The 27,531-nt window shown below is 55.0% G+C and overlaps 2 protein-coding genes across 3 annotated transcripts; one reads left to right on the top strand and one right to left on the bottom strand.

Moving 5' to 3' along the window:
• Positions 1–232: 232 nt before the first annotated feature.
• FAM234A (family with sequence similarity 234 member A) lies at positions 233–20,804 on the top strand. 2 transcript variants are annotated; one of them, XM_059484076.1, is made up of 12 exons: positions 233–458; positions 6,837–7,139; positions 8,230–8,343; positions 8,470–8,658; positions 12,167–12,297; positions 15,123–15,255; positions 15,706–15,844; positions 16,133–16,273; positions 16,630–16,708; positions 17,135–17,287; positions 17,989–18,091; positions 18,237–20,804. In XM_059484076.1, exons 2-12 carry the CDS (start codon positions 6,881–6,883, stop codon positions 18,446–18,448), a joined length of 1,653 nt encoding a protein of 550 aa, XP_059340059.1. In that variant the 5' UTR covers positions 233–458; positions 6,837–6,880; the 3' UTR covers positions 18,449–20,804. The 2 variants fall into 2 exon arrangements, with proteins under 2 accessions (XP_059340059.1, XP_059340060.1); XM_059484077.1 differs by lacking the exon at positions 233–458 and adding an exon at positions 3,580–3,624.
• Positions 20,805–22,110: 1,306 nt separating this feature from the next.
• On the bottom strand, positions 22,111–26,046 carry RGS11 (regulator of G protein signaling 11). The gene is made up of 16 exons (XM_059484500.1): positions 25,950–26,046; positions 25,590–25,640; positions 25,400–25,506; positions 25,278–25,329; positions 25,114–25,172; positions 24,900–24,976; positions 24,705–24,786; positions 24,514–24,582; positions 23,887–23,916; positions 23,743–23,804; positions 23,407–23,520; positions 23,186–23,301; positions 22,730–22,817; positions 22,490–22,628; positions 22,339–22,421; positions 22,111–22,266 (listed from the first exon to the last, which is right to left on the bottom strand). The coding sequence occupies exons 1-16, from the start codon at positions 26,044–26,046 to the stop codon at positions 22,140–22,142; spliced, it is 1,353 nt and encodes a 450-aa protein (XP_059340483.1). The 3' UTR covers positions 22,111–22,139.
• Positions 26,047–27,531: the final 1,485 nt, after the last annotated feature.

Below are 27,531 nucleotides of genomic sequence, written 5' to 3'. Positions count from 1 at the left end.
GCTAATTGCCGTTCCCGGGGCCGGGCTCCGGCCGGCGCTCCCCTCCCTCCATTCTCTGTCTCCCCCCGAACGCGGCTCCGGTTCCGCCGCGGTGCTGCCCCGGTGTCGGTCCCTAGTGCATGCCCCCCTTCCCTGTCCGTTTTTACGATGAATTCCGCGGTTTCACGTGTTGTTTTTGTAACCTCCGTGTGGGGCGCGGGGGGCGGCGGGCGCGCGCTCGGGGTGCCTGTACGTGCCCGTGCTGTTCTCCCGCGGTCTGAGCGCATTAAAGATCTGTGTTTGTGGCTCCCGCTGCTGCCCGGACTCGTTCTTGCGGGCTCTCCGCCCGCGCCGCCGCCCGAACCGAACCGGGCCGGGCCCCGCCGCACCGAGCGGAAGCGCGCCCTGCCCGGTGGCGTCACTTCCGCCGGGCGGGGCGGGGATGGAGGCGGAAGTGACGGCGGCGGCGGCGGCGCGGGGTGAGTGCGGAGCGGGGCGGGCGGGGGCCGGGGGGGAGCCGGGGCTGCCCCGGGCCGCTCCCGCCGCACCGTGGGCTCCCGGCGCCTCCGTGGGGGCGCACTGAGAGCACGGCAATGTCCCCGGGCAATGTCCCTGGGCCGCGTCCCGCGCTAGCACCGCGCGTTCGGCAACGGAGCCGGCTCCCGAAGCGTCCGCGCTGCCCGTGCGCTGCCGCCGGCTCCGAGAGCGTGGGACCGGCAGCGCTGGGCTCGGTGCTGGTGCCGGGGCCGGGCGGTGAGAACCCGCGGCTGGCAGCGCTTGCAGCTCGGCCCTGGGCCTGCCCTGCCGGCTCAGCGGGGTTCGCTGTCCCCACAAGGGCCCTCACACCACAGCGAGAAGCCTGGGAAAGAATTCAATCCTTTCTTCCAAAGCCCACGGTGCTCCCTGTGGTCCGAGCTCCTTTATCCCGGGGCTGGCGGCTCTGAGGGCTCCTGGGGAGCTGCTGACGCAGCCGCTGGGACTGCGGGGCTGGGCTTCAGTCAGAGCAAGAGCGAGCCCCTCACCTCTGCAGGGCCCAGCACAGCCACACTCTCCTCCAGAACAGGGTTCAGAGCAAACCCTTACCCTGCAGAGCCCAGCACAGCCAAAATCTCCTCCAGGACAGGGTTCAGAGCAAGCCCTCACCCTGCAGAGCCCAGCACAGCCACACTCCCCTCCAGGACAGGGTTCAGAGTGAGCCCCTCACCTCTGCAGGGCCCAGCACAGCCACACTCCCCTCCAGGACAGGGTTAAAGCCCTGTTCCTCTTTCCCTCAGGAACCCACAAGCCTGGTTTGCAGGTGTGAATTACAGGGCTTCTTGCTGAAAGAAAACCACTGCAATGTGTTCAACCTCATTTCCAGCCTTTTCTCCTTATTCTGTAAAGCAGAAACATCTTGTGTAACAGCTGGGAGAGAGAGAGACAGCCTGTCCAGCAGGGAGGGACTGGAGCCAGCCCTTCCCTGTACCAGGGCAGGATTGGGCTGCCTGTGCAGCTCAGGGGCTCCCCAGGGATGGATGTGTGATGAGGCAGCTCTGTTCTGTGTGTGTGTAAGTGACAGAAAGAAAAATTCCATTTCTGGGGGAAGAAAAGTGGTTTCTCTTGAACGTGGCTGTGAAGGACAGCAGCATGTGGAGGAAGGCTGTTGTTTCATGGAATCATGGAATGGTTTTGGTTAGAAGGGACCATAAAGATTATCTTGCCCCATAGACCAGGTTGCTCCAAGCCCCATCCAACCTGGCCTTTGAACACTCCTTTCAGCCTGCCATAAATCTCTCCAGGCTGTGCAGGAGGCAGCATGGAATTCTGACCTGTGCAGTGAGTGCCCCACCTAAAAAAAGGTACTTTTTTTGTCTTTTGAATAAATCCACGTGAAATGACCACAACCCTTTCCAGGGGGTTTTAATGCACAGAGATCTCTCCAGAGTCCCTTGTGCGCTCAGTCTCTGGCAGTGAGGGGTGTCACTGTGCTTCTGAGCAAGAGGGGAGCCCTGGGGGTGATGTGGGGGTGTATCAGTGAGAGCTGGGGGTGTCTCAGTGAGAATTGGGGATATCTGGGGTTTGGGAGGTGACAGCTGACAGCTGCCCTTGGAGTTGACACAAGGGATTTGCAACACTTTGTGAGAGGAGAGGAGAGGAGTGGCTTGGGTGCAGTGGAGCTTGCAAGCCCAGGGATGATAAATGGCTGCTGTTTCTTCAGCACAGTTGTTATTACTGGCCTGACCTGTAATCAGTCCCATGCAGCTTCAATACTGTTCTTCATCTGAGAATTTTGATCTTCCCATTGCTCTCATGGAAATAATACTGGGTTTTGTTTTGCTCTTCCCTAAACAGTTTGAGTTTCTGTATGTGAGCTCCTGTCTGTAGTGAAAACTGCCCTGGATAAGAGTTTTCTCCCACAAATGACAGATGTCAGGGTGGTTGTGCTCTGGAGGAGTGCCTGATTCCCCTGTGAGTGCTCTGTGGTGTGTGCTGTGTCTGCACTGGAGTGTTAAATGGCATTTCAGAAGAGCCTGAGGACAGCTCCAGCAGGAGAATCCCAGAATGGTTTGATTTGAAAGGTTCATCTCATCCCACCCCTGCCATGGGCAGGGACACCTTCCACTATCCCAGGCTGCTCCAAGCCCTGTCCAGCCCAGCCTTGGACACTTCCAGGGATGGGGCAGCCACAGATTCTCTGGGAAACCTGTGCCAGGGCCTCACCAGTCTCGTTGGTGGGGTTTGGATTACAAGCTGTGTCCTTAGAAAGGCCTTATGGCCATGCCAGGAGCAGAGGTGCCCTGTCACACAGGTCAGTGTCCCCAGCCAGCCCTGGCTGTGACCTGGTGTCAGGAGGGAGCTGTGAGCTGCAGATGACCCAGCAAAATAACAAGCTCGAGTGCAGCATGCAGCCTGAGTGTCTCTGGGAGAGCAAAGCTGGTTTTGGGAACTCTTGCATGTTATTTCTTCTTGTCCTGATGTAAGTGGGACTGCAGGAAAAGGAACAAATGACCCGAGGCTGAATGTCACAGCAGGTGAGTGTGACTGAATGTCACAGCCCAGTGAGTTTGCTGCAGTGTCACAGTGTGCATGGGATCAAACCCCCACAGCCTGCTCATGGAAAATAGCTGTGATGGGAATGTTGCATCTTATTCAGAGCAAAGCCTGGCTGGTTTGTCTTTATTGATTGCAGCTTGGGGCTTCAACAATTTCTGGTTGACAGGAAGGAAACCTCTGAGGTACTTGAACTAACCAACCAGACAGAACCAAATCAGCCAAATGCTGTGTTTGTGTTCCTAAAATGTCCAGTCAGAACCTGATTTCATCATTCTGTGGAAGACAAAAATGTGTTGAACATCAAATCTAAGTTACAGTGTATTGCTAGAAATTTTCTGGGAAGAGCTGGTGCCTGGTGACATTCCAGATGCTGTGGTTTGGTGTTTTATGAGTGGAAAATGAGTTAAACCTTTCCAATGCACAGATCCTTAAATGATTTCTGTCACCAGTCTCCATCCACCTGACTGTCTGTGGTTCTCTGTGCTTGTCAGGCAGTTCTGTCTCACTGCTGCTGATGGTTGTCCCTTGGGTTTAGCTGTGCAAAAGTCTCTGATTTGAGGCAGATCAGATCTGTAAATCTGCACCGTGGCTGCAGGAAACAGGGCAGTGGAGGTGAGTACAGCTGTGTTTGTCCTGTCCCTGTTGTTTCTGTGGTTCAGGAAGGAGTGATTGTTCCTCCTCAGCTTGGGCTGGGGGAAGCAACATTTAAAGCTGAGTCTGAGATGCAGATCCTGGCTGTGTGGGTTCAGTTTGGGTTTGTCACATGTGTTTTCTAATTATTTATCATTCTACAAGGTCTTTCTCCCATGTTTTCTCCTGTCCCCAGATCTGCTGCAGGTGGTCTGTGTCACGCTGCAGCAACACAGAATCCTGTCCCTTTCTGCTCCCCTGAATGTGTTGAACTTCCCAGCTGAGTTATTTTGTGTCCTCTTCCAGCCGGAGACAGACAAGATGTCAGCTGCTAGAGGACAGTAAAACCATCTCAGATGCACACTATCATTTTCTGCTTGTCTTCAATTAAACTGATTAGCAGCCCCCTTTGTTGTGGAGCTCAGGCCATTCCCCATGCTGCCAGCATGTACTTTGGCAGCACAGGCACTGGGATTTCCTGCATTGTTTGAGTCTTGGCCATTGACCTTTGTGGTCCTCGTTCTGGCACTGCCTCTGCTCTGGCAGGGGTACAGAGGGCATTATTCAAACCCTGCAAGAAAAGAGAGAGAATTGCTTTAAAGGCATTGAGGGCTCTTTGTGCTCAGTGGCTCCGTGGGGTCATCACTGCAGAAAAGAGGGGAATTACTGGGGTTGTCAAGAAAATTGCTGCTTTTTTAGTGTTCTCATCCCAGGCTAGATGACAGTGCTGAGATTTATAGTGAGTCATAAAAAGATGCCATCAGTGCTGTGTTAGGTGGTGTTCCGTTTGGACAGAGAGGGGAGAAAACTGGGTTTGGTTCCTTTTGGGAAGTCTCGTGGGTGCTGATATGCCCTGGATTGTGACCGTGGTCACAAGGGTTTGCGGGATGAGAGGCGAGAATGTTGATTCCATGATCAGAAGGCTTGATTTATTATTTTATTATATATATGCTATATTATGACTATACTAAAAAGAAAAGAAAGAAAAATTCTCAGAAGGCTAGCTAAGCTAAGAATAGAATAGAAAAGAATGAAAACAAAGGAGCTTTCTCTGACTCTGTCCGAGAGAACACAGTCCTTGATTGGCCATTAATTGTAAATATCCAAGATGGGCCAATCACAGGTGTACCTGTTGCATTCCACAGCAGCAGATAACCATTGATTATATTCTTTTTCTGGGGCCTCAGCTTCCCAGAAGGGAAAATCCTAAAGAAAGGATTTTTAGTGAAAAGGATGTCTGCGACACTGGATCTTTCCCAGCTCTGTACTGGGAGGCTGTGGAGGTTCTGCTGGAGAGGCTGGTGGGATTGTGCTGGAGCCCTGTTGCAGCCCATGCTGTGGGTGCTGGCTGTGAGAAGTTTCCCCTCTCCATCTGCTGGAGATGCAGGGACACACGAGCCAGCTACCCCAGCACAGGTCACAGAACTCACCCCTGCCACTGTCCCCATCTCTGTGGCCGTGGCTGCTCCTTGCCAGTAAATAATTTGCTCACCTGAGCCTGGAGTCTTGTACCTTGAACCTGCTCAAGGCCTGGTGCACTAAAGGAACAATGCTCAGCTCAGGGCAGAGGCTGAAAGCACCTCTTGATCTGCTGTTCCCCTTTCCATCTGGAGCCTTCCCACCCATCAGGTGCCTGCTGTTGGTCTGGGAACAGCCAGGCTCCTGTAGCTGTGGCTGGTGGGATGATGAGAAGGGCAGATGAAGTCCTTGGAGTAAGATCTTTGATATAAGATGCAACTTCTGCATTATTGATTTGTTTGCATGGTATTGTGCAGGTTGAATTAAATTATCTGGAGTGAGATCCTGTATTTGATGTAGAGCAAATGCCCGAGTGCTCAGGTGGGAGTAAGAGCTTTTAAGTCCAGCAGGCTCTGAGGTTAAAGGGTTGACAGTGCCAGGCTAATCTGCTGATTCTGTGCCTCAGGGTTGCCTTGCCATGGGTCTGTCCCCCTGTGATTTGTCCCCAGAAGAGAAGAAGCCTCTGCAGTGGGACAGGGACAGCCTGGGGAGCCACACAGAGCCTCCCCAGGGTGACTCATCTTGTGTTTCACAGAACCTGTAAATGAGCTTGGGTAGAAACGTGAGACACATGAGCCCTGTTGCTGTTGTGCTCTGCCCTGTGTTGGTGCTGACCTTAAGCTCTTTTCTGCTGGGGAAGTAAATGGCTGCAGTGGACAACCCAGACATGTGACTGCTGGGGCACAGTCATGGAAAATTGGCTTGGTTGTCGTGGTTATTTGCTCTGATATAACTTTTCATAACACTGTCAAGCAGCTTTTTCCAAGCCTGCTGGAATGTGTTATTCTTTATTTCTTCCCTTGTGGTATTTTTTTAAAGAAGCACTATCAGAGAATCTGTATAAAACATGGATTTTTACTGTTGTTGTGGGTAATGACTTACAGGCTCCTCTAACTCACTAGGGCTCTTTCCCTCACTTTTTATAGCAAATTAGCACAGAACCCCTCTGTTTATTTTAGTTGTAGCCCAAGCTTATGATTTATAGCAGGAGAAGCTAAAATAGCAGTTAACTCTTCCAGTGTGATGAAATCAGATTTGCCTGATTTTAGTCTCAGCTCCTGCCTTGTTTTTCCTCTGGGGAGGGAAATCATCACTTTTGCCTTCTGCAGGGCTGGGTTGCTGAACTTACCCAGTGGTTTCTCATGTAAGCAGGTGTTGAAGAGCTTTGCTTTGCTCCTACACAGAAAACTCTGGTGTTTGTTTCTCTCTCTGGGGAAGCTCAAGTGCACATTACAGTGGAGAGCAGCCTTATGTTGGGATATAAAGGTCACAAGTGTTTCCTTTCACCTCTCCAGCTGGGAGCCAGGCTGACATGCACCGGAGGTGGCAAAAAGTCTTTGCAACAAAAGGAGCTTTTGGGGTGTTTCTCTTAGGGAGACCTGCAGACCAGTCAGTCCTTTCTGTGTGGGCTCTGTAGCCTTCTTTGTCCAGCTCCAGCAGAGCTGATTTCCTCCTCTGGGGAAGAATTGATGCTGTTCCTGCATTCCATGAGCTCGCTGTGTGGGAGACCTCCAGCACCAGCAGTGTGTTGTATCCAGCTCTGTGACAGTACACTGCTGTGCTCACCTCCCATGAAATGTTTCCAGTGTGAATATCAGGTAGTAACAGAATATTTTAATTGATGTTTTTAAAATATATCTCAAAACGTGTTTTAACTTCTTTTTCCATTGTTGCAGGTGAAGGGGGAGAAGGGTGTGTGAACACCCATGAGTGAGCTGTGATGGATAACAAGGACTCAGAAGCTGAGATCCACCCTCTGAAGACAGAGGATGTGAAAGCTCAGGAGAACCATGAGCACTACGTGGAGAGGAGGATTGTCAAGTCCTCGGGGCTGTCCCGGCTGTCGCGCTGGCGCACTGCTGCCTTCTTCATCTCCCTCTTCCTCTGCCTCATCATTGTGTTTGCTTTCTCCTTCATCATTCCCTGCCCAGAGAGGCCAGTTTCAGAAAGAACGTGGTTCCAATACTACAACAAAACAGGTGAGCTTGCTGCAGCAGGATAAATACTTACCAAGAGTCCTTTTCCTTTCTGTGCCATGGATTTGGGTTGTGGGCCTCTGCCTAAGCACAGACCTGCAGGGATGCAGCCCTTGGGAGCCACAGCTGTGAATACCTGACCTGGATAAGCAATGGCCCATCATAATTGGAGTGGCCTTCCAGGAGGTGTTTACAGGACCTAGTGGAGAAATTAAATTCTGCTCTGAAGTGGTAACAAGGCAGCAGGCTGGCCTCAATCACAGAAAAAAAAAAAAAAAAAAAAAAAAAAAAAAAAAAAAAAAAAAAGAGCGTATCTGGGAAAAGACCTCTGTTGAAGCTTGCTCTTTAAAATGTTCCTTTGGAGTTCAAGCTGAGGTTGGAGGCAATTAGACATTTTTCCTCTGTCACTTTGACTTTCTCCCTTTTCCCCATAGCCAACATGAAGGGAAGAGGAATAATTCCATCTTGTTTTTTTTAATAAATTGCTCTGTAGTTATTACAGCTATTTTTATTCTGGTTGCTTTACTTGGCTCTTCAGCCTGGGTCCTGCTCCCCAGTGGCTCTGCAGTCGTTTCTGGGAGAGCTTTTCTTTAATCTTGTGTGCAGTAGGTTGTTCTGGATGTGCTGTAAATGCAGAGATAGTGCTCACAGCAGGGACTGAGCTGTGTGTGGTGCTGCAGACACCCCAGGTGCTGCTACTCTGAGCTCAGGAAAGCTGCTTTTAGCTGCTAAAAATATGGAGTATCTGGGTTTTGTGGGGCTTGGGTGGGGCTTCTTTATGCTTTGAGAATACCAGCCCCACTCCAAGATCACAGTTGTTCTTTGTTCAGCATAGTTCAAATTCTGGCTGCTTGCCTCTTAAAAAAGACATCCTCTGGGGAACAGCAAATTGAAAAAATTGTTTGGCACTAACTTCTTGTCCTTGGTACTTGTGTACGTGATTTTTTTTCATATAAAAGCCAATTTGTCCTGATGTTACACTGTCCAGGATGGAGGCAGTGAGTAGGTCTCTAGGAATTTGTGTTTTGCTCCAACTTTCTCTGCTGTGGGCTTAGGAAATCCTCACCAGAGCCTGGCTTGTGTTCTCTTGCAGTGCCCTACCCGTTCCTTGCTATAGCAGATGTGAGTGAAGACAAAGTACAAGATGTGGTCTTTGCATTCAAATCTGGCAACAGCAGCAGATTCAACATGTCCTGTCTGGATGAAGGTACCTGATCCACAAAGGGCTCTCCTTTCTCTTCCAGTTCCAGTTAGGGGCTGGGGAGAGGAGCTGGCTGAGTCCCAGCTCCTGGGTGGTGCAGGGGCAGCTCCCTCTGACCCCTCTTGTCCCCAGGGCTGCCATCTCCCTGTGCCTTCATCGCTGCAGTGTCTGGCAGGAATGGCAGCGTGCTCTGGGAGAGCCCAGCTGCAGAGGAGGTGCAGTGGCTGCAGTGTGACATCCAGCAGCTGGGCACAGCAGCAACCCCAGGCTGCATCGTGGTGGAGAGGCCACTGTCCCTTACAGCAGTCAACCTGAACACAGGTGAGTGCCAGCAGAGCTCTGCTGCCACACAGGGCATGGGCCACTTGCTTTCCTCACCTGGTGGCCTCCAGGGAGGATGTCAGTGTGACATGAACATGAAGAACATGGCACTGGGTATTTATTTGTTGTTTGGAAGCCTTGCCAGAGCTGCTTGCTGGGCGTTGAGGAGCGCGTGCCCTCAGCCTCGCTGTTCCAAAGGTTTGCTGGGGGTTTGTGCCAGCCACTGTTTCATAAGAGCAGTGTTCCAAGAGCTTTTGAAGCAGGAGGAGCAGTCACTAGCTGTGTTACTTTGTGCTCCCCAGGGTTAGACACAAACCTGCACCTGCAACATTTCCCAGTTATTTGTGTGTATGTGCCAGGAGTGCCTGCTGTGGCAGGAGGAGTGGGAGTTCCAGGCATTTATGATTTTAAAGTTGTCAAGGAGAGCACTTAGGATAAGTGTTTGCCAGTCTGTTTCAGTAGTCTACAATTCTGCCTAGTTCCTCTGGAAAGGTTTCTTCCTTTCTAAACTTAGAGGTGGAGAAATTCATCATCATCATCTTGCCTAACGTGGGTGGGGGTAAGGAGTGCCTGTACTACTTTAGGAACACTGATCATCTGCTGCACCTTGAACCCTCCTTGCTGGTGAAGCCTAAAATACATTTCCATCTTGGAGGTCACTCTTTCAAAGGTCTAAACAATATATATTCTCCCTAGGATCCCATTCTTTGTATCTGGTATTAAACCCCTCACACCCTGTTTTCCAAAAATTGGAAAAAAGAAATAGCAAGAGGTACAGCTCTAAGGAATCTGAGGAAAATCAGGTGTAGCTTTTAATTTCTAGTGTATAGATGGAAGTGCAGATACACACAGAGCTAGAAAGTTTCTGTACCGGCAGAGGCCTCTTATCACCATTTCCCTCATGTGTAGGCTTTAGCACAGGTTATTTTTAGATTATTAATGAAGTAGGTACATTCAGGTCAAAGTGTAGAAAGTTGGCTGTGGAGCCAAAGGCTTGTAACTAATGACAGCCATAAAGGCAAGTGTGGAGAGGAGCCAGGCTAAGCTACAGGTCACAGCAATACAGGGAAGAAAACATTCCATAGATAACTTCAAAGCAAGAGAGGAAAAAAATGCATCAGAAAAGTGAGTAACCCAGGAGTTTATGTATTTAATGCCTTTTTGCTATTAAGTAGGTTAAAAATGGTTTCTGAGCTTAGCTGACTGGGGGTTAGGAGGGCAGAGCAGAATAAAATGTATTTAAATAGGCTAAATGTATTCAAAGAGGCAAAGTCTAACTTACATCACAGTGTGCTAAAAACAGTAGCCAGCACAATCTTTAGCTGTTAATGATTCATCATCGTGGAGGATTTGGTGAGATTCCAGGGCTCTCAGGCTGTCTAGCCCCTGCCTGTAGGAAGATTGAAGGAGAGATAGGCAGATTATCATCTGAATGTGTCTGATGTGGTTTTGATCTTTAAATGCTGATAAAGTTAGTGGTTTTTTTATCAGTTGAAGTTGTTCTAAGTCCTGCTTTCTTCATTGCCACAAGGAGTGACCAGAGTGGGCAGGAAGGGAAGTGTAGGAGGGCATGCTCCTGTTTGTGTGGGACATCTAACATTCCTGCATGTTTATCTTCCCAGCAAACTGGGACACATAGGAGCTTAAGATTAACTGTTCCAGGTCAGAGCAAAAGTCTTTGTAGCTGTTCATTATTCCATCTCTGCCATAGCCTGAGGCAGAGTCTCAGGAAAGAGGACAGCAGTAAGAGTTTTGTTACATCTTCTCTCTTCATCTGATCCTCCAGCAGCCTGAACAGTGAGCCCTGTGGGTGGTTCTGGTCTCCTGAGGGATTGGGCAGAAAGGGCACCATGATGATTAGATGATGGAACTGCTTCTGTGGGAGAAATCACTAAATAAACAAACCAGAACTCCAACCTGGAGAAATCTGACAGGGAGAAAAGTCTCTGCATCTGATTGAAGTGAGAACTGAGCTCAGTCTTCTGAGTTCTGATTTTATTATTCCTTCCAGACCAAAAAAAACCCAGCCCTTTCACCCAGGTTAGATTTGCAGTCTGGGCACTTGCCTGATTGCCATCTTGGCTCCTCTAGCAGTGACCCTGGGCTCTGAGGAAGCACTGCAGATGTCAGGGATGACAGTCCCATCTCCTGCTTCCTGTGCTCCCTCTGGGCTCGCTTACAGCATGGAAAACCTCTTAAATGCTGGTGTTGAATCCAGCTCACTGTCACCTGTTTCTCCTGACTCAGACTGTTCTTTTAAGAGAATAAGATATTTTCTCCCAAACTCTGTCAGCTGTCTAACCACCAAAGATTAGATCCTGGAAAATTAGAGCCTAGAAATTCACTGACAAGTGAATTTCATTAGCATGGTCTTACTCTTGTACCTTTGGACAGTCCTGGAGCTAGAATGTGGTAATTTAAAACTTCAATTCTTTCTTTTTCCTGCTTATTTTCTTTGAGGGCAAAATTCTTTGCCTTGCCATGATTTCCTAAGGAAACCAGGAAATCTGCTCTCTTCACTTCACATCTGTTGTCATAGTAACAAATCCAAGTGGTTTTTTTCAGCTTTGCAGTAAAAGCTTTGGAGCAATTCTACTAGAAATACAGCCTGCCTTAAATTATTGCAGACAGCATCAAGTAGTAATTCTTTGGCTTTCAGTCCAGCTGCCTTCCTGACAAAGAGCAGATGATTACTTTGCATTCCTGAAATGATAATTGCTGTGTGTGATGCTGGGTAAAGGGGAGGGTAAACATTTGCCCTGGGAGCACCTAATCAGACACTGAAATGTTCATTAGAAAGAAAAACCCCCAGCAGTGTCCTCCCTGCCAGATTCCACTGCAAATTCCACTGGGCAGTGACTGGAAAGTGGCCCACAGCTGTGGACAGTGGATGGATAGAGCCACTCAAGTGGTCTAGAGCTGTTGAAGAGAAACCCACACCAGCCACTCCCCTGTTTGTTAAAAAGCAAATCTTTTGTTATCTCAGTGTACAAATAAGTTTGTGGGGTGTGTGTTCTTCAAACAAGGGAGAGGTGGGATGTGGCCTGAGCTGTCAGGGGGGAAACATCTGCAGGAACATCTGCAGGAGGCAAGTTGCAGCAAAGAAGGTTCTGCCAGGAGTTGCAGCAGCTCTGGTCAGAATTCAGCTGCTTTATGGTCTCAAAATGTCTGTGCAGATTTAAGTGCACAGCAGCAGGGATTTAGATCACAGCAAAGGCTTTTCCCTGCCATGAACATGCTGGGAAGCTTATTAACCAAAGGCACAAGGGAGGCAAGCTGTTCTTTGTGCCAGGGTGTTTGGGTGCATTCCTGCTGGCAGCTGGGATTGCTTTCCAGTGTAAGAGGAAACTATGGATACTGGGCTTCATTGGGAATGCAGAAAAGCAAGGAAGTACCCCATGATCAGCATAAATGTGGCAGGTTTGTGGTGCTGATGGGCTGGGACAGGAGCATTAATAACCTTTCAACCTAAGATGCCTTTTAATGACTGATTCCCACTGTGTTCCAGGGGAAGTTCTGTGGAGGCAATCCCGTGACTTTGGAGCTAATTACACTGTGCTGACTCCTTTATCAGCGATTCCAGATGTGGATAATGATAAAGTTCAGGACCTGATGATCTTTATTACTAAAGAAGGCCAGGTATGTCATCCTGATGCTCTGATAAGCCTGGTGGCTGCCACGGAGGATGGCAGGAATGCTGTTTATTTGCACCTTGTAGTCTCAGAGGAAGTGTCCAGAGGCCTCTGGTTTCTGTGGGTTTGGGGTGGGTTCTTTCCCACCCTCCAGAGATGTACTCCCAAATCAGCACAAGTGTTTTATGGTTTAAAAAAAATGAAATAAATCAAAGAGCTGGGCAGTAATCCCTCCCCGTTTTCAGTGTGCTCTCCTCACTGCATGTTCCTATGCTGTCTGGGGAGTGAGCTGGGGCAAGATGAGCTTGCATTTTTCTGCTTCTCTGCTTAGAGAAGTGGAAGTGAACAAACCCTGACAGCTTTGGTTCTTAGATCAAAGCACAGCTGACAGTCAGTGCTTTTGTACCAGCACTGCCCTTTTCTGATCCCTTCCCTCTCTCTGCCTGTGGTCTGCTTTGCACTGTTCTTCCCATTGTCACTGTGCTGGTTCATTCTGATCTGAGTTCATTAGTGGAACAGCTGCTGGTGGTGTTATCTCCCTCCAAATGTTGCTTCTCCCATTTCTGAGAGGGGGAATGTCATGTACCCAGAGCAGTTTTTCTGCTAAAACATCTCCATCCATGATGGAGTGGCACAGCATTGTCTGCATGCCCAGTGTGTCCTGTTCAAAGCACACAAGTTCCAGCTCCCTCTGGGTCTGATGGGAGCAGTGGGAGCCCCATGTCCTCATAGCAGAGTCATTAAGGTTGGAAAAGACCTCAGAGATCATCGAGTCCAACCTGTGACCAATCCCTGCCTTGTTACCACCCCAGAGCACTGAGTGCCACCTCCAGGCTTTCCTGGGACACCTCCCACAGTGGTGACTCCACCACCTCACTGGGCTGCCTCTTCCAATGTTTAACAACCCTTTCCGGGAAGAAATTGCTCCTGGTGTCCAACCTGAACCTCCCCTGGCACAGCTTGAGGCCATTTCACCTTGTCCTGTCCCTTTTTCCCTGTGAGCAAAGCCTGACTCCCACCTGGCTGCCCCCTCCTGTCAGGGAGTTGCGAGAGAGAAGGTCCCCACTGGATCTCCTTTTCTCCAGGCTGCGTCCCCACAGCTCCCTCAGTTCCATCTCAGACCCTTCCCCAGCTCTATTCCCTTCCCAGGACCTGCTCCAGCACCTCAGTGTCCTTTGGAATTGAGGGGCCCAGAACTGGGCACAGCAGTCAGGTGTGGCCTCACCAATGCCCAGTACCAGGGCAGAAGCATTTCCTTGGCCCTGCTGGCCACCCTGTGGCTGATACAAGCTAGGTGCCATTGGCCTTCTTGGCCAATGTCCTCCATAAGAAAATAGGGTTTTGCTGTCCAGGGCATTGTTGTTGCCAGAGTCATCAGAAATTCCATCTTCTCCACCTCCTACAGTTCTCTCTGTTTTCTTTCCTCCTTGCTTTTGCTATCCCAGTTGTCTCAAGACTTTTGTTTTTTTAATCTTAGGCAGCCAAGAAAAGTTTGAATGTAGCCTCTGTTCTGCAAGACTGCCTTTTGATCTGTTTTCCATTTTAGCTCTCTTGCTATCTTGGTATGAAATCCCTTCCTCCCTCTGGATTTGGCAAGCACTTTCCCAACTTAAGGAAAAGTATGTTCTCTTTTGAGAATCATGCAAATGCAGGAGCTGGAGTGGAGATCTGCAGCTTGGAAAGGGCTGGTCAGGAGGGAGATTCAGCACTCAAGTGGAGGAGCTTTGCTGCTATCCAGGGCTGCAGCTGAAAGGAGAAGCTGTGAGCAGTCTGTGGAAGGGTCTGTGTGCAGGGGGTGAGAGGGCAGCATTTCCAGAGAATCCCATTGACCCCTCCCTGCTGCAAGTTTCAGCACAAATACATTCCAGAAAATGTGATGGTTTTCGGGATCCATCTCCTGTGGCAACACAGAGGGCTTGGCAGTGCAGCAAGGAAAATGTTGTGTTTCTCACTCCCTGTGTAAATAAATACCCCTGGCTGTCACTGTCCCAGGGCAGCCCCTGGAGCAGTAAAGGTGCAGCTGACCTGCCAGAGCTGGTGTGTGTCTCCTCCCAGTGCAGGAGGCTGGGAATAGCTGCTGGATGTGTGGTTTTCCCTCTCCAGCCATGTTCTCGTTCTCCCTTTTTCACCTGCCTGACTCTCCAGATTTGGTTTGGATTTCCTTTGCTTTCCAGTCCCTCCCTCTCAAGGTAGAGGGAAGGGTTCCTGCCTGACTCAGCATCTCTGATGGATGGTATTTCTCCTGGTCAGGTGTTTCATTTGTCCCTAAAGTCCATTGCACTCCCTAGACTCTGGCTGTTGCTCAGATATTTAAATCTGATCCTGACTTTAACCTTTATTCTCCTGAGTGAAATATTTTTAGTGGATTTTGTTACCCTGCACAAAGAATAGAAAGAAACCTTTCAGCTCTTTTATCTTCTTGGACTCACATGAGCCTAAGGAGGAGTAGATTAGGGCACTTATAACATTTAGCAGAGCTGCCATGTGAAGCCAAGTTTCCCATGTCCATGTGCTGCATTGTTGCTGACATAGGTCATCTCCATCTGAGACTTGCATGGATCTTTGCTGTCCTTACAGAGCTGGGGCTGCTGTTCCACAGTCTGTAAGGAGGGTGGGTGGCAGGGGTAGCAAATTCTCAGAGCAGCTGGCTGTGCTGGAAGTGGTTTTCAAACTTCCAGAAGAATTCAGAGCAGAGGTGTCACCAAACTCATGCCCACTCCTCCAGAACCAGAGAGAGACTTCCCATCCAAGCCTGTGCTGCTCCCATTCAGTTGCTGTTTGGTACCAGCTTTAACCTTGTTGCTTGTTGTCTGTAATCCCTTCCCTGAGCAGGTGAAGGTCTCCATCTATTCAGGAAAAACTGGCCAGCAGCTTGGCTCCACGGGCAGCCTGAGGGTGGATGGCACCGCTCGCCACGTCCGGCTGCAGCTGCACTCCTCCTCCTCCTACTTCCTTTTCTACACAGGTACAGCTCTGCTGGGGAATTCAGTCTGCAAGAGTGATTGTAGCTGAGATCAGGGCTAGTAAACATCATCTGACAGTGTGGTTTGCATTCTTACAAGCTGTGTGGAGCTTTCACCTAGTCAGAGCGCTGTTTGGGGGGGGCTTCTGCTTAAACTGCAGTTTGTTATGTACTGTAGTGATTTTATTTAACAAATGTCAAGCATGAAAGGATTAGGCAGTCATTTATAGCAAATGATTACTGTGGAACACTTGGATTATGAACAGATAAAATGTTAAAAGCATTCAATAGCAGGCTTGAGTCTCAAAATACCACTACAACTCTATGATGCAAGCCCTAAAAATATAGTTGATCTGACAGATCTGGAAAATCATAGAGTTCAGAGCAAGGGCAGGATAACTTATCTCTCTCATCTCTCTCATTCTTGTCTTTTTTTTTTTTTTTTTTCCACAGAGAAGTCTATCTATGCATATTCCCTGAAAGATCTGTGCAGTACAGTAGTTGGGGTGGAAGCTAAGCTTCCCAGCTTCCAGCTGGATTCTCATTTGGAGAAGAACATTGACCATGCCACGCACCTCTTATCCCCTCTCAGGTGTGAGGTTATGTCTTGGAGGCTGGTGGAGTGGAGGGGGGTGGTGTTCCTGACAGGATGGCCTGGTGGGACTTTGTTCTCTCCTGGCTATGTGGTTTTTGGACTAGGAGCACATCCAGAGTTCAGGACAAGGGTTGGTGTCAATGGCTTCATCAGGGATTCACAGAAAAGCAGAGAAAGCACATTGGGGTTTCCTATTTGGATTTACTGTGCAGGGAAAAATCTCCAAACCTCACAGTGAAACCATCCATGGCCTAAAAGCTTAATCCTTTCTCTGTCCTTGTTCAGCTTTGAAGACATTCGCTACCTGACAAAAGTTCCTGGGCACTCACGGGACAACATCTTGGTTGTGGACTCAGAGATGGCCAAACTGATCAGCACAAAGGATCTCCACACTGTGTGGACCCTCAATGTGTCCCGTGTTTTGAGGTAGTGTTCTCACTGTGGGCCAGATGTGGCATTTCCAGGGTCCCAGCAGCAGCAATGTCCTGGCAGATGCAATTCTTTTTTTGCCTGGGTCATATCTTGATCTTGCTTATTGTGTTGTGTTCCCTCAAATGCTGGGAGCTGCTTCAGGATGGGGGAGCTCAGAGCTTGGCTTGCTCATTTTGTGCCTGCTGTGATGTGGCTGGGCTCAGAGCTGGGGTGGTACCAGGCCAACCCCATGTTATGCAGTCAGGTCTCTTACCAGGGCAGGTGTGGGAGGATGGAGGCAGCTGGGAAAGCAAAGTGTGCCCAACCATGAGGGTGGGTTCAGGTCTGTCCCTGCTCTTTCTCTCCCTCAGTGAGCCCCTGCTCGGTTCCTACAAACCTGATGCCCATGGCGTTGTCCTGGAGAGTGAAATTGGACCCAACAGGAAGAAGGTTTGAAATTCCTTCCTTTTAACTTCCCATTTCTCTGTATGTCACAGCTCAAGCAGGAATTGAGCCAAGGACAGTTGGTGGGATGTGTTCCCTCTGGCTGATTTTAGGAAGCTTTAAGCTGTGAAATGATCTCTTTCAACAGGTTATTGAAGCCAGCTCAGGCACTTTAATTCTCTTCTCAGCAAGAGGCTTCAATGACAGAACTTTGAATCCCTTGAAGTAGCTGCAGAACTTGTGATTTTTCTCTAACATGGCCAACCCCAGTCTCACATCTCTGTGATGCTCTGCTTCAGATATTTCCCCATCTTCCCATGTGTCACATACTCATTCCCATAGACAGTGTGAGGAGAGACAGCTGACCCGACTTCTCTCTCATGGCTTGTGAGCTGCCTTTGTCATGAGTTCCTTTTCTTTCTTCCCTGCTAGGTTATGATTGTTGAGAGTGAGTCTGGAGCAGTCCAGTGGGAGCTGAAGCTGAACTCAGGCCCAGGGAGCCCTGGCCCAGCCACCCTTCCCACTGCGGATCACCGCTCTGCCTTCCTCATGTGGGGAGACTTCCAGGAGCCAGGCAATGACACAGTGAGTGCTGCTGGGGGCTGCTCTTCTCCAGGCTCTGGGCCAGAATTGGGTGCAGTTACCCCTTTCTCAGTGCTGATATTCCCACTGACCCTGCAGCCTCATGCACTGGGTGTGGGGGCCATGTCCCTGCAGGTGGTGGTGGCACTGGCAGCTTTTGTCATCCTTAGCGTGGTTATGTAGAGAAAATGAAATTGGTGACTCTGTGAGCAAAGTCACTGCCCTGCCTTGGTGTGGCACTGTCTGTGAGGTGGGAGGCTTCTGGCCTTGTACCTCTGGAGTTGCTGCTGTTTCCCTGGGAGCCACATGAATATCCTCTCTGTGCCCCAGGCAGCCTCAGGCAGCCTCAGCGCACAGCTCAGCTGCTTGCAGAGCGCTCGGGGCAGTGACAGGCAGCACTGGTGACAGTTTGTGTCTCAGAGGCTGCTGAAGCACCAGCTGAACTTCCTCTGCTTTCCTTGCTTGCTCTGCCAGCCCTGAGGCAGAAATCTGTGTGCTCCCTGCAGGAGACAGGCCAGCTATTTGCAGGAAGCTCGGGGTGGGAAGGAGAGCAATGAGCAAAATCCCAGCTCTTGTCCTGATGGCATCGGTCAGGCTGAGCTGGGCTGACACGGACAAGTGTCTGGCTGGGTGTGAGTAATGCTGAGCCTGGTGCTGCTGCTGTGTCTGGGATAAGGTGTGAGTGTGTGTTCTGTTGGTTGCAGAGACCCAGAGCTCCTCTCCAGAAGCTCTACCTTTTCCACCCTTCCTACACTAACGTCGTGTTGGAGCTCCGCAACAGCACCGACCAAATCATCGCGTTCACTGGTGAGTCCTCTCCTTGCAGCCCTCCAGAAGGAGCTGCAGGAGGACCCTGGTCCCTCCTGGTCCCTCCATGTCCCTGTGGGGAGGTGGGTGTGGTGGCCAGCCCAGCACAGGAGGCTCAGGCTGTTTCTGTGTGCTCCTGTTGCAGCGGCGCTGTTTGAGCGCAGCCGTCACGCCTGCTACGTGCTGCTGCGGGGTCCCCAGCCCAGTGAGGGGCCAGGCCCCGTGTCCCTGATGAAGAGGAAGCTGAAGGAGGATGTGGCAGTGAGCAGGGTGCTCTGGCTGCGCCGCACGCCCGGGGATGAGGAGCAGCACATCCGGGACCGCCTGTACAGGATGCGATTCCAGAGCCGAGATTGAGCGGAACGGGAACGGGAGAGGCTGCCCTGCTCTGCAGCCCCGCTCTCAACAAGCCCAGAGCCTGCAGTCCCATGGCAAGCTGCCTTTCTTGATCCACAAACCAAAGTGGGGCTGGCAGGGAAGCACCCCCAGTGTCCAGGGACGCCCAGGCTGTGTCCGTCCTCAGAGCTGATGGGACTTCAGTGCTTGGCCACCACTGAAGTGTCACCAGCTCGGGGAGGAGGGCTTTCCCCTCCGTCCCTCTGTGCCCACAGAACTCTGCTGACTCAGGAGTGTGTCTGGAGGAAAACATGTGCTTGCTGAGGTGCCAGAATTGATGATTTCTGGGATGCCTGAGAAGTGGAGTTGGATGTCTGGGAAGTGGAGTTTGCTGTGTGGTGTTAGATTTCCTTTCTGAGTCAGCTCTCCTGGCTGGGGAGAGGTGCTTGGCTGTAAGTTGATTTGCAATTACCCTCTCCTGGATTTGCTTCTGTAGTTTGGGGGAATTGTGGTGACCCCAGCCATGGCTGTGGTGTGTCTGGTGTCACTTGGGCCAGCAAAGCACAGGTTAAAGTGTCATTCTACTTAGCAAATGGCCTTTTTACCAAGAACAGCCCCATGTGTCCTACTCTGCAGTCACCAGCCTGCCTGTGTCTGTGTCCTCTGCTGCTTCCTTCCCAGCCAGGCTGTGCAGTGTTGGTGGCACCAGGAGGGAGCTGGTCTCCCACCTGATGGATGCATCAATGTTCCTCCCTTCCCTCTGCCTGCTTATAGGTGGTGAGAGATCCACCCTGAGCCCAGGCTGGCTGTCCCTGGAGGTGCCATCACCACCTCTCCAGCTTTAAGGAACCAGAGGATCTGGCTTGAGTAGAATTGCACTTTAACCTTTTCTGGGAGCTGGGATTGCTGCTGTGGGAAGCCCTGGCAGTGCCAGCACCCTGCTCATTCAGCCTTGCAGCTGCTGAGGAGCCTTCTCCCAGCACTGTTCCTGCTGCCAGGAGGAGGGCAGGAGCTCTGTGCTGCCTCCCTGCCCATGCAATTGGAGTGATGCTGGGTGAGGATCCTCAAGCACTCTCCTCCCTGCCCAGCCTGCTGTCCTGAGGGGATGGGACAGGTTTCTGTGTGAAGATGCCATGTTTCTCCATGCAGCACCATGAGGTGTTTGCTCTGCCCTGTCCTCATGGGTGCCAGTGCAGGCTGTAGAAACAGAGCCTTGAAAACATTTTGAACCAGCTTCTCAGTCCTGAAAATAAAAAATAGACCTAAAAATAACCTCTCTCAGGCTCTGCAGTGCTGGAGGGGGTTTGGCCAGTGCCTCCCTCCCTTGCTGAGTCTGACCCTGGGGGATGTGTAGAAACACTGTAGGATGGGAATGTGCAGCATCAGGCATCAGCTCCTCCCTTCAGCCACTGCTGGGCTGAGTGTGCCCCTGGGCAGCTGCTATCCCCAGCTCAGAGCACAGCCCCAGCCCTCCCAGGCTGCCTGGGCACCTCCTCTTCCAGCCCTGTCTGCCCCATACCCTGGGCAGTGCAGGGAGCAGCCCTGGGGTGTGTGGCTGTGCAGGAAGCCAGGGGTGCTCTCTGCAGATGCTCCACAACCTTCAGAGCACCCTGGGCTCAAAATGTTGGGGTTGCCCCTCTGCCTTTCTTCCCAGCTGTTTTCTGAGGAGTGCAGGGAGGTTTCCCAGCTGTGTCCCCCAGCTTGGGTTTGCTCTTTAGGCCTGACAGCCCCCCTGTCTCTGTGCCAGTGTTGCAGCCATGAGAGGGCTGCACTGAGGCTGCCCTCGGCCAGCTGGGGCTGGGCACCGGGCTGGGCACCCCAGGCTGGCACTGCAGCCCAGCCTGAGTGCTGGGTCTGGGTTGTTTCCTGCTGAGATTCCCCTGGCCAGGAGCAAGGGGAATGCCTGGGCTGTGTTCTCATCACACTCTCCCTCCTCAGATCCCTACCCAGACCTGACCTTCCCATAGGCACACTGAATGTTCCTTGAGGGGAGCTGGATTTTCAGCTTGGAGGAGCTTTCCTGGCTTTAAGTTGTCCAGAAGTGTTTCTGGACAGTTTGGAAACGCAGATTTCGCTGTGGCAGCTCAATTAAACGCATCAGTGCCAAACCAGCACCTTCTTAACAAAACCAGTCTGTTTCCAGCTTGTTTCCTGTGTAATTTTTTTTTTTCTTTTTGCAGTATTTGATGAATGACTTTGTGCCTTGATTCAATAACTCAGCTGGGTGGCAATGGCTATATCACTGTGTTATGTGTTAGTGTGGTTTTTAACTCTGAGACTGTTTGGTTTGCTTCTTTAACTTATTGCAAATTGTGCCCTACAGGACTCGCTCTAACCAGAATGGTTTCAATAAATCCTCTTTTGCATTGTTTGTAAATGGTGCCCTGCTTTGATGTTGGAGGTTATACAAGATTTGGGATTTTTTGTCAGCCCTTTGAGTGACCTCCTCAAGGCAGAACCCCCTTCCTTGGGAGGGATCCAGGAGTCCTGGTGGTGCTTTGATGGCTGAGCTGCTGCCCTGTCCTGCTGTGGGCAGGTGATGGAGCAGGAAAAGGGAGAAGGCAGCGTGTGGAGAGAGGCTGCAGTTAGATAACGAGGCCGGGCCAGCCCGTCCCTGCCCCCCCGGGGCTCTGTGACCTGGTTTTACACCCCAGATTCCCTCTGCAGTCCATCAGCACGAAAATCTCATGCAGGGGTTTGGATCTGGATCAAGCCGGAGGGAGACGCGTGGCGGGCGCTGTCTCCTGGAGCTGGGGCCATCTGTCACTGCACCCAGGGCCCCGCTCCACCCTGGCACCGGGGCTCCAGCAGCTTCCCCCGCCCCAGCAGGGAGCTGAGAATGCCCCTCGCTCTGTGCCAGGCTCTGTGGCAGGGCAGGATCACCCCCAGCATGCCAACCTCCCGTGCGTGCTAGCCAGGATCCAGGATGGCACCTCCTTGTCCCTTTGGGGCTGGAGCTGTGCCCAGCTCTGCCCTGTGGGTACGTGTGGAGCAGGCTGGGCTCCGGGGCTGAGCACTGCTGGCCATCACCCCCCTCTCCTTTATGTAACCACCAGCGATAATCCTGTGCAGCTGGGGCTGTGCTCCCGGCAGGGGAATAATCCTGCCCGGCGATCCCCAGCCTTGCTCAGATTAACAGCACTGCACAGCAGAGTGGCTCAGCTGCCAGCCCTGCTCCTGGTGCCCCTGCCAGCCCACAGGGCCACTCCAGAGGCCTTTTGTCCCCGCCAGGGTGTGGGTGGCGCACCCTGAGTGCCAACTGGGCCGTGCCAGGCTGGTGCTGCCCCTGGGAGCCTCAGGTCGGTGGGTGCTGGCTGTGCCATGGCAGATCTGGTCCCCTCCCGGCCCTGCACCCTGGCTGGCTGCTGCAGGCATGGCAGGACATCGCCTCCAGCCCAGAGAACAGCTCTCAATCCAGAAATGGGCAGCACTTTGTGCCTCTCCCACCCTGCCGACACCTCCCTGGCCCCTCTCCCCAAGAACCACGGCAGCCTGCGGTGTTTCCCGTGCGGTTTTACTGTGCCCGGGCTGGGGAGCAGGGGTGACCCCGCACCAGGCCGGCTGGGTGCGGCTCCCCGAGGGGGGACAGGGGCTGCGGGGATGTGAGCGGGGTCAGCCTGGCTCCGGGGGGGTTATGGCTTCTCTCCTTCAGTGCTACTGCCGGCAGGGGCTGGCTGTGCTGGGTCGGGGCGCTCCGGGGCTCTCAGCTCTCTCAGCTCTCCTCCTCGGGGACCGGGGCCGTGGAAGGGCTCCTGCTCCTCTCCTCGGCATCGCCCGCGGGCAGCAGCAGCGCCGGGCTGGGGCTGGAGTGCCGCTGTTTGCGCATGAAGGGGAAAACCCTGCGGGCAGAACCGGGTCAGAACCGGCGGGGACCACCCCTGGTGGCCCCAGGGGACAGTCCCTGCCCTCACCGCTTCTTGGTCTCCGGGGGAATGACGGCCTCGGCCAGGAGGTTCTTGTAGAGGTCCGACTTGAGGAAGCGTGGGTAGGAGTCCTGGGCGAGCAGAGAGGTCAGGATCGATCCTGCCCAGCCCTGCTCTGCCCAGCCCTGCCCTCACCCACCTTCTTCATCAGCATGTAGATGTGCATCTGCGCATCGTCCATCACGTAGCGATGGGGCGTCTTGATGCCCTCCAGGGTTCTCTCCATCGTCTTGCTGTCGATGTTCACCCAGCGCGTGGCCCCGGGCGCCAGGAACTGCCTGGGGAGCCACAAACGTGCTGAACCCGGCCCTGCCCTGGGCAGAGCACCGGGATGGCCTCACCAGCCCCAGCCCTTCCTCCTGAAGCCACTGGCACTCACTGGTAGATGGAGTCCACGATCTCGGCGATGCGGGACTGCTCCCCGTAGCGCAGCTCCTCACACGCCTCCCAGAAACTCAGGTTCTCAGCTGGGGAGGGGACACGGTGCTGGGAATGGGGACACTGGGCACCCCCTCATGGGCAACCCCCAAAGGCCACCATGGCTGGGTATGTGTCCCCTGGGACAGGGAGAGCCAGCTGGGGCAGGGAAACTGGGGCAGATAACTGGGAGTACTGGGATGTGGTAGGGCTGAGGAATGGCAGGACACAGCAATGGGTTGGTTTGGTGGTGTTGGGATGGGGCAGCGGATTAGGCACTAAATGGGTTTGTGGTGTTGGGATGGGGCAGCGGATTAGGCACCAGTGGGACATGGTGGGTTTGGCAGTGCTGGGTCAGAGTGGTGGGTCTGGGGTGCCAAGACAGAGGTGTTTCAGGGCTGGGGCTGGCCCCCCTCACCACTGAACTCCTTCTTGAGGAACTCCAGGAGCTGTGTCCGGCCCAGGGGGTCGTTGATGAGCTCACTGAAGTTGAAGCCCCAGCGCTCCACGCGCAGCTTTGTAGGGGTTGTCACTCTGTGGGTGACAGTGGCATTGGGGCTGGCAGCCCATGGCAGCCTGCATGACCCCACAGACCCCACAATCCTGCAGACTGGGGCTCTGGGGGGCTGGGGCACTTACGTGGGGGCATTCATGGCCCAGTACGTGGTGTCATCCGTGATCCAGGGGTTGCTGGGCAGGCAGCCGGACATGATGGGGTCGTGGGGCACATACTGCTCGTTGAACTTGATGTACCTGCCAGGAGTGGTGGCTGGAGGAGACCAGGGCCACCAACCCCAGCCACCACGGGGACATGAATGGGACGTGGTGGGGATGTGCCCAAGCTGTGCAGAGCCTCAGCCCCACTCCCTGCTCAGGGCTGGGGTGCAGAGGTGCCAGCACCAGCTGCTGGGGTGTGGGTACACCTGTCACCCTGGCAGGGACCCAGCCGTGGCTGGGGCAGCTGCTGCCACTCACCCCTCAAGGCAGATGGAGGATTTCACCCTGGTCCTGGCCATGGCCTTCCTGCAGTACTCGATCTGGGGCCAGGCGCAGGGCAGATGTTGGGGTGCCTGGCAGCTCGTGCCCCCCAGAGCTGCCCCCACCCCTGGCCCCACTCACCTCTCGCTTGTAGTAATCCATGTTCTTGGTCTGCAAGAGACGCACGGGGCTGGGTGAGGGCACGGTGGGGCTGGGACATTGTCCTGCCCCACCACCCTGGACAATCCAGGCACCCAGTCCCCCACCCCGGGACTCTGTATCCCATCCCCGTGGCCTCCAGCCTCATTCCCCAGCACAGCCCATGGAATAAACCCTGCCTTCCCCCCTCCACACCCCAGTGTGACACCAGCCCCGGGTTAGTGACACTTACGTGGGCACAGGACACGGCACACGGCGCAGAGAAGAGAAAGTGGGTGGTTAGTGAGGGCAGCCTGGGGGTGCTAGGGCAGCATTAGTGGGGTCACAACACTGGGAAGGGATTGGTGGCTGCTGCTGGCACCCCAGGGCTCCCTGCAGGGACCAGAGGTGCTGGCACAGAGGGATGCTGGTGCAAGGACAGACACACGGACCCTCCATGCTCAGGGTGGGGGGCACACGGATGTTAGCAGAGCTGGGCTCACCCCTCACCCCAAAATGTGGGCACAGCCTGGGGTGAACTGGATGGGCACCCACCGGGGCAGCTCTTCACCCCGGCACAGGCACTGGGTGTGCCCTGTGCCCGCTGGGGTGCCCGGACACCCCACTCACCAGCTGCACACGGGTGGTGTGGCAGTTCCTGCGCTCGGGACCCTGCTCCAGCACGTTGGGGGCTCCTGGCTGCAAGGACAGCACCATGCTGGGGGCTGGGGCACCCCCTGAGCCCCTCAGCCCCGCTATTCGGGCCGGGGCCTGCGTGGTGCCAGGGCTGCACCCCCAGCCCGCCCCCGCCCCGCGCTCACCGGGGGCCGGTTGACGAGCCAGTACGCCTGTTCCTGGCAGTCGATGACGATGCGGTCGCCCTTGCGCCGCTGCTTGGCTGCCCTGGCCGTGCAGAGGCAGCGGGGAGGTGCTGCTGGCACCCCGCCTGCCGGCACCCGGGTGCTCCATCCCGGCCGCTCCCCGGGCGCGGCGGGGCCGGCCGTGCCCGCACTCACCGGAGCTGCTCCCGCGCCTGCATCACCACGAAGTCCCACGTGTGGTTGATCCGCTTGTGCAGGAGGTTGTAGTTGTCCTGGGGAGCCACATAGGCACGGTGTGGCCCTGTCCCCTGGCCTGGCTCCAGCACAGGCACAGCCGCGTCCCCCGCCCGCTCCGGGGTGAGCCGGGACTGCCCCAGCCCATGGCAGGAGTGGGGAGGGCCCCGCTCACCTTCTCGTGCTCGATCAGGTCACCCTGCTTGCGGATGTTCTTCTTGGCCAGGTAAATGGCTGCAGGAAAGCGGCGGCGCTCAGGGGGCTGGAAGGGCTGGAAGGGCTGGAAGGGCTGGAAGGGGTCTCAGCCCACGCTGATGCCAGAGGCACGGTGGCACCTACCGTAGTCCAGCTCCGTGGCCGGCCACTTGGTGCTGGTCCAGAAGTAGGGGGTCTGCGGGGAGGAAGAGGCTGAGGAGCTGCCCTGGGGTGCCCGGGGGGCAGCCCCGGCGTTCGGGCCCTACCTGGAAGCGGTAAGGGGACTCGTCCGCCCGCAGCACCAGCGAGCGCGGGTCCTTGAGCGGGTAGATGTAGCCGTGCTTCACGATCAGGTTGCCGAGGTGCAGCGACTCTGTGCAAAGGGATTGCGGGCTGCGTGCAGGCTCGGCAGCCCAGTTGTCCCCCCGGTGCCACTGCCTGTGCCAGGGCACTCACCCTCCTCCGTGATGCCGTACTTCTGGATGAGCCACTCCACGATGTCGTTCCCTAGGGATGGAGGCCGCGTTAGTGGGGTGCAGGGGGGATCCCCACACTGATATGGGGGTGTTCTCGGCCGGGGCACCTGGCACAGCATGGCAGTGCCAGGGGTCACACGGGGTGACGGGGGCCCTGCCAAGGACGAGCGAGCGCCCGCCCCGCGCAGCCGATGCATAATTGATCCCAGCTGCAGCGCCGAGCAAGGGGCGCGGGAGGGGAGCGGCGGGGAGCGGCGGTGCTGCGGGGCTGGGGACACCCGGGGAGCTCCCGCACGCCTTCCCCACGCACCTCGAGGGGCACCCCATCGAGGGGACCCACCTGTCATGGCGTGGGGGATGACGGTGATGAGCAAGCGCTGGTTCCTCATCTTGATGCCCATGTCGGGGTCCTGCATGCTGACGATCATCCGCTCCATCTGCCGGGCAAAGAACCGCCGTTCTCAGCCCCGCCACGGCGGCTCCGGGCCTGGGCACAGCCTGGCTCCCCTCGCTGTGACCCGGGCACGCTGTGACCTGGGCACAACCCGGGTCCCCGCAACCCGACAGGGGCACCCAGTGCTCAACCTGGGGACAGCCTGGAACTCCGCAGTGCCCCAGGGCACCTTGTGCCCAGCCTGGGGACAGCCTGGCATGCCACAGCCTGACCGAGGCACCCGGCAGCCGATGCTGGAGCTGCAGACACTCATCCTCCCGGCATCCCCGGCCCGGGGAACCCCGGTTTTGGGGAGTGAGCTCTGCCGAGGCTCTGGCAGCAGCCCAGCCCGGCGTGGGGAGCAGGGCACTCAGCTCCGGGCGCTGCCCGCGGGTATTCCCTCGCGGGGCGGTTCCCGGTGCCCGTGGCGGCGCCGGGCGGGCTGTGCCCGCTGTCCCGGGCTCGCTGCGCGGTGCTGCTCCCCTGCTCCCGCCGATCCCACACCCGCTCCGCCGGCGGCCCCCGGTGCCCGCGTAACCCAGCGCAGTGTCAGCGTCCGGTCCCCACGGTCCCCGCGCCCCGTCCCCGCTACGCACGGTGCCGGTGCCCCAGTCTGCACAGTCCCAGCGCCCGGTACCCGATCCACACCGTGCCGGTGTCCTCGGCACCCCCGCCCCGCGATGCCGGTGCCCGATCCCCACAGTCCCAGCACCGGGTGCTCGCCGTGCCCGCTCCCCACGTTGGCGGTGCCCGTTTCCGCCGTGCCCCGGAGCGGCGCCCGCTCCCCGCGGGGCGGCTGCCGGTGCCGGTGCCGGTGTAGCTCACCTTGCGCAGACAGGGCATCTGGAGGCGGGGGTGCCGGCCGCGGGGGCCGCCGATGGTCATCGCGGGTGCGCGCCCCGCGCCGCGCCTCCGGCCCGGACCCGCCCCGGCCCCGCCCGGTCCCGCCCGGTCCCGCCCCGCTGCCCCCCCGCGCCTGCCGCCGCCTCCACCGGGAGCCCCAAACCCCGGCCCCGACCCCCGGGGCCGATCTGACCCTGCCCGTGGCATCCCCGGCACACCCGGCCCCCGCTGCCCCCGCAGCCTCCCGGTGCCCCGGAGGGGAACGCGCACCGCTGTGGCTGCGGGGTGGCGGCGCGGGCAGGGGGCGGGCGGAGCGCTGAGGGGACAGGAGGGATGCTCGAGGGGTGCGGGCAGCGTGCGGGGCTGCGGACAGCGCGGGCATGGTGCGGGAACTGCGAGCGAGGTGCTGGGCAGAGTGCGGGCATGGCATGGGCAGTGCCCTGAGGGTACCCAGAGGATGCTCTGGGATGCAGGCAGTGCCCTGAGATAACAGGCAGGAGGCTCCTTGGATGCAGGCAGTGCACCGAGGGTACAGAGAGGATGCTCGAGAGATGCAGGCAGTGCTCTGAGGGTACAGAGAGGATGCTCTGGGAGGCACGCAGTGCACTGAGGGTACCCAGAGGATGCTCTGGGAGGCACGCAGTGC

This window comes from Ammospiza nelsoni, chromosome 17 (genome assembly GCF_027579445.1).
Source record: "Ammospiza nelsoni isolate bAmmNel1 chromosome 17, bAmmNel1.pri, whole genome shotgun sequence".
NCBI lineage: Eukaryota > Metazoa > Chordata > Aves > Passeriformes > Passerellidae > Ammospiza > Ammospiza nelsoni.
The sequence above is the reverse complement of the archived record's forward strand: the minus strand, read 5'-3'. Positions and strand labels throughout refer to the sequence as shown.